General features: G+C 40.0%; 1 protein-coding gene across 1 annotated transcript; it reads left to right on the top strand.

Annotated features, from left to right (window-relative positions):
- The first annotated feature begins 747 nt into the window (after positions 1–747).
- On the top strand, positions 748–5313 carry LOC146467034 (tetratricopeptide repeat protein 28-like). The gene is made up of 3 exons (XM_085126496.1): positions 748–1117; positions 2066–4024; positions 4605–5313. Exons 1-2 carry the CDS (start codon positions 748–750, stop codon positions 4006–4008), a joined length of 2313 nt encoding a protein of 770 aa, XP_084982622.1. The 3' UTR covers positions 4009–4024; positions 4605–5313.
- The last annotated feature ends 657 nt before the right edge of the window (positions 5314–5970 follow it).

Genomic DNA, 5970 nt, shown 5'->3' on the forward strand with positions numbered 1-5970 from the left:
AAAGTGGGAGACGTCTTAAGTGAAGGACATGCAATTGGTAATCTAGGAAACGATTATCACAGGCTAGGAGATTTCGAAAAAGCCATACACTACCATGAACGAGCACTAGAAATCGCGCGAAAAGTGGGAAACGTCTTAAGTGAAGGACAGTCAAATTGTAATCTAGGAAACGATTATAGGAAACTCGGAGATTTCAAAAAAGCCATACACTACCATGAGCGAGCACTAGAAATCGCAAGGGAAGTGGAAGACGTTTTAAGTGAAGGAATGGCAAATGATAATCTAGGAAACGATTATCACAACCTAGGAGACTTCAAAAAAGCCGTACACTACCATGAACAAGCACTAGCAATCGCAAGAAAAGTGGGAGACGTCTCAAGTGAACGAATGGCAAATGGTCATCTAGGAAACGATTATAGGAAACTCGGAGATTTCAAAAAAGCCATACACTACCATGAGCGAGCACTAGAAATCGCACGAAAAGTGGGAGACGTCTTAAGTGAAGGACATGCAATTGGTAATCTAGGAAACGATTATCACGGGCTAGGAGATTTCGAAAAAGCCATACACTACCATGAACGAGCACTAGAAATCGCACGAAAAGTGGGAGACGTCTTAAGTGAAGGACAGTCAAATTGTAATCTAGGAAACGATTATAGGAAACTCGGAGATTTCAAAAAAGCCATACACTACCATGAGCGAGCACTAGAAATCGCAAGGGAAGTGGAAGACGTTTTAAGTGAAGGAATGGCAAATGATAATCTAGGAAACGATTATCACAACCTAGGAGACTTCAAAAAAGCCGTACACTACCATGAACAAGCACTAGCAATCGCAAGAAAAGTGGGAGACGTCTCAAGTGAACGAATGGCAAATGGTCATCTAGGAGACGATTATCACAGCCTAGGAGATTTCGAAAAAGCCGTACACCACCATGAACGAGCATTAGAAATCGCAAGAAAAGTGGGAGACGTCTCAAGTGAAGGAATGGCAAATGGTAATCTAGGAAGCGATTATCACAACTTAGGAGACTTCAAAAAAGCCGTACACTACCATGAACAAGCACTAGAAATCGCACGAAAAGTGGGAGACGTCTTAAGTGAAGGACATGCAATTGGTAATCTAGGAAACGATTATCACAGCCTAGGAGATTTCGAAAAAGCCACACACTACCATGAACGAGCACTAGAAATCGCACGAAAAGTGGGAGACGTCTTAAATGAAGGAAGGTCAAATGGTAATCTAGGAAACGATTATAGGAAACTCGGAGATTTCAAAAAAGCCATACACTACCATGAGCGAGCACTAGAAATCGCAAGGGAAGTGGAAGACGTTTTAAGTGAAGGAATGGCAAATGGTAATCTAGGAAACGATTATCACAACTTAGGAGACTTCAAAAAAGCCGTACACTACCATGAAGGAGCACTAGCAATCACAAGAAAAGTGGGAGACGTCTCAAGTGAACGAATGGCAAATGGTAATCTAGGAAACGATTATCACAGCCTAGGAGATTTCGAAAAAGCCGTACACTACCATGAACAAGCACTAGAAATCGCACGAAAAGTGGGAGACGTCTTAAGTGAAGGACATGCAATTGGTAATCTGGGAAACGATTATTACAGGCTAGGAGATTTCAAAAAAGCCATACACTACCATGAACGAGCACTAGAAATCACAAGAAAATTGGAAGACGTCTCAAATGAAGGGGAGTCAAATGGTAAACTAGGAAACGATTATAGGAAACTCGGAGATTTCAAAAAAGCCATACACTACCATGAGCGAGCACTAGAAATCGCAAGGGAAGTGGAAGACGTTTTAAGTGAAGGAATGGCAAATGATAATCTAGGAAACGATTATCATGAACTCGGAGATTTCGAAAAAGCCATACACTACCATGAACGAGCACTAGAAATCGCACGAAAAGTGGGAAACGTCTCAAGTGAAGGAAGCGCAAATGTTAATCTAGGAAGCGATTATAGCCAACTCGGAGATTTCAAAAAAGCCATACACTACCATGAACGAGCATTAGAAATCGCAAGAAAATTGGAAGACGTCTCATTTGAAGGAAATGTAACTGGTAATCTAGGAAGCGATTATCACAACCTAGGAGATTTCGAAAGAGCCGTACCCTATCATCAACGTCACCTGAAAATCGCAAGAAAAGTGGGAGACGTCTCAACTGAAGGAAAGGTGTATGGTAATCTAGGAAACGATTATCGCAGGCTAGGAGATTACGAAAAAGCAATAAACTACCATCAACGTCACCTGGAAATCGCAAGAAAAGTGGGAGACGTCTTAAGTGAAGGAAAGGCGTATGGTCATCTAGGCACTGATTATTCCACTCTCGGAGATTCCGAAAAAGCCGTACACTACCATGAACGAGAACTTGAAATTGCAAGAAAAGTGGGTAGTATCTTAGGGGAAGGAAGGGCGTATAGTAGTCTAGGAAGCGTTTATCACGATCTCCTCGGAGATTTCGCAAAAGCCTTACACTACCATGAACGAGCACTAGAAATCGCAAAAAAGGTGGGGGACAAAATTTCCATTTGCTCTGGTTTTCATAACCTTGGAGTTACCTTAGCATCAATGGGCTTTTTAAGCAAAGCTGTAGACTATTATCAACACAGTATAGCTGCGTGGAATGACGTAAGGCGTCATCTTGGAGCTAATGATGACTGGAAAGTGAGCTTGCGCAATTTGTACCAAAGCACATACGTTTATTTATGGCGTTCGTTGTTAAAGCAAGGCAAGATTGTGGAGGCTCTTTTATTTGCTGAGCAGGGGCGTGCACAGGCTCTGAATGATCTCATGGAGTTCAAGTATGCATCCAAACAATACCCAGCAGTATCTGGCACAGCAATACAAGTTATAGCTGAGTTTAGTAGTTTTCCTTCTACTACAATTTTCTTAGCGCTTGAGCACCAAGAAGTTATTTTCTGGGTCTTACAGAACGGAAAGGTTGTTCAGTTAAGAGGAAAGCAAATCCCTGAGGGTCAAGTTGATGCCGAAACTTTCTTCGACACCACAAGGAAGAGAATTTGTCGTAAAGCTGTCGTGTGTGAGGATCGTTCATTAAATGTGACGAGAGACGAAAACCCTCCAGATGAGAGTCAAAATCAGCAGTCCTCCAATCTCCCGAATAGTGCTTTAAGTTTATTATATGAGACTCTCATCAGTCCCATCCAAGATTTGTTACTTGAAAGTGAAGTAATATTCGTCCCTGAGGGTCCTTTGTGTTTGGTTCCTTTCGCTGCGTTCATGGACTCAGATTCAAAGTACCTCTGCGAGTCTTTCAGAGTACGCGTGATTCCATCACTGACGAGCTTAAAATTGATCGCAGATTCTCCCGCTGATTACCACCGTAAGAGTGGCGCGCTTCTCGTGGGTGATCCTTGGATACAAGAGGTTACTTTTGAGGGAAAGACGTTTGACCAGCTGCCATTTGCACGAGAAGAGGTGCAGATGATTGGTCGAATACTTCACACCACACCTCTTATTGGAAAGCAAGCAACGAAGAATGAAGTATTGGAACGACTCTCCTCGGTTGCTTTGGTGCACATTGCAGCACATGGGCGGATGGCAACAGGAGAAATTGCTTTAGCACCAAATCCTTCACCGGAATCACGGACTCCTGAGGACAAAGACTTCGTTTTAACAATAAAAGATGTACTGAATGCTCATATGCGAGCAAGACTGGTTGTGTTGAGTTGCTGTCATAGTGGCCGTGGGAAGATTAAGGCTGAGGGTGTGGTTGGCATCGCAAGGGCATTTTTGGGTGCTGGTGCTCGGTCTGTTCTGGTGTCATTGTGGGCGATTGATGACAAGGCTACTATGGAGTTCATGAAAATATTCTATCAGCACTTAGTGAAAGGTGAAAGTGCCAGTACAGCTCTGAACCAAGCCATGAAATCCATGAGAGAAACTGACGAGTTTAGTGCAGTGGATTACTGGGCTCCGTTTGTACTCATTGGTGATGATGTCACCCTAGAATTGGGCGGACAAGATTGAGTAGCTGACCTGCTCTGTGAGTAGACTGATCAAAGTTTGAAATAAGAGAATTTACTAGCTCTCTACTAAAGTTATTTGCAGTTGATTTGACTTTTTTGAGCCTAATACATTCCCATTCGATGGAAAAAAGCAAAAAGTTCTCAAAAGTCTTAGGTTTTGTAGTTTCCATATTTACTTGGGTTTCGGTTTATCAGTGCCTTTTTTCTGTTACCATTTAAGACTTTTTCTACCATAGGAAAATTTTTGATCCTCCGTTGTAAAATTTTCACTCGAAAATTAGTAGCCTTTTCGTGGTTTCTTACTTATTTGCGAAATAGTATTTCCTTCAGCTTGGCGATTTTTTTACGGTTCTAAAAGCATGAGGGAAGGGATGGGCTAATCTGAAAGCGATGCAGTCTCCATCTGAAAATTAGACTAACACATTATTTTAGAGATGTGCTAGACAATATCTAAATCATTTGTTGAATGGCAAAACAAAGAGGGAAGACAAACAGATGGAAAAAACTCCTTGATTAACAACACTATTATGCATAATTATTGCAGACGTTTTAAGGTTTTACTCAAATTTGCCTTCTTGTTTTTTTTTTGCTTTATAGCTGTTGAACACAGAGCTGTAATCAATATTTTTGATGGATCATGAGATGGAGAATCATAATGACAAGACAAGGATGTCCAAGAGGCTGTAAACACTTGTTTATTTTGAGTATCATGTGATTACGATTGTTTTGAAGTCGTTATCAAAGGAGTAATGTTTACCGTACAGTTCATTTCAAATGTTTTTTAGATAAGGATTGGACTCTTTACACACTTTTGAAATATTTACACTACAAAAATGTCTTAACATATTTTTTAGGTCGAGAAACGTTTGTACTTAAAACGGCAATATATTAGATTGATTTATAGTTGCCTAGTCCAGGACTTGCCAAAATCCTCACTTGGTTGTAGAAAACATTGCTAATTTTGTATGTTTTTTTCATTTTTTCTACTTGAATGCTTCCATAGAACTATAGTAGATTTGAGGAACAAGAGACTTTTTTGTATAAAAATGCAAGAAAATGGGTTTCAGGAATCAAGAGAGACGCGACTTCTCTTCATCAAAAGGTATGATTCTCTCATAAATTCTGCCAGATACTCACATATAAATAGTAAGGAGCCGTAATTTTTTTTATCGATTTAAAAGCTTAAGTGGTTAATATTTGTTCATCGAAACATTTATTTCATAAATTATAACTACTCGAAGACAGGAAAACATCAAAACGAAAACAAACAAAAATTAAACTGCAGAGAATCAAGCTGCAAGAAGGCTTAAACCGTTGTTATATGATTAGAGTTTTTTGTTGATGTAGTTGAAATGTATACATAAAAATGAGTTCGTTTCCAAAAGTTACTGTGAAACTCCGTCGACCGCGTCGAGAGAAAATGAATATTCAGTTTTATCAATAGATTTAATAAGGTAATTTGGCCACAGTGGTAACTGAAATATAGTTAGTCTATATCTGTTTTACACAAACTAGGATTGCTGAAAAAGTAAAAAAAAAAAATTAGTGTCCAGGAAGCTGCAATCAAACTTTGTTTAATTAGAAATTGCTACTGCAAAAACTGATTTTTGTTTTCATACCTGAATTAAAATGGTAAAATTTCTCCCAGTACGCTGCAGTCTTCAGTCAGGTGTACAGTGTTAATAGATACCGTCCAGGTAGCTGCCGGGTGGAACCTAGAGCTGAGAGAAACAGGCGTTCCAAAATGTAGCTTATTCGTCGAGTACCAGTTTTAAGAGGCCATCATGGCACTTATCAACATTTGCCTATAAATTGCAAAGAGAAACTTCGATTATCTGGTTTTCTTCTCGATTTTCCCGCTCCTTACTCCTTATTCTATTGATGATTATTACCGAGTCGAGATTTCTAAAAACACGCACATGTAACTCGGTACTAGCGGGAAAGGGGCAGCCCCAGAGAGCCA

The sequence above is a fragment of the Pavona decussata genome, unplaced genomic scaffold (genome assembly GCF_977016875.1).
Source record: "Pavona decussata unplaced genomic scaffold, jaPavDecu1.1 SCAFFOLD_140, whole genome shotgun sequence".
Taxonomy (NCBI): Eukaryota; Metazoa; Cnidaria; class Anthozoa; order Scleractinia; family Agariciidae; genus Pavona; species Pavona decussata.

Coding starts and splice junctions, on each gene's coding strand:
- LOC146467034 (XM_085126496.1), top strand. CDS start 748: ATGGCAAATGATAATCTAGGAAACGATTATCACAACCTAGGAGACTTC. Junction 1,118..2,065: donor AAGTGAAGGACATGCAATTG/GTAATCTAGGAA, acceptor TCTCATTTGAAG/GAAATGTAACTGGTAATCTA.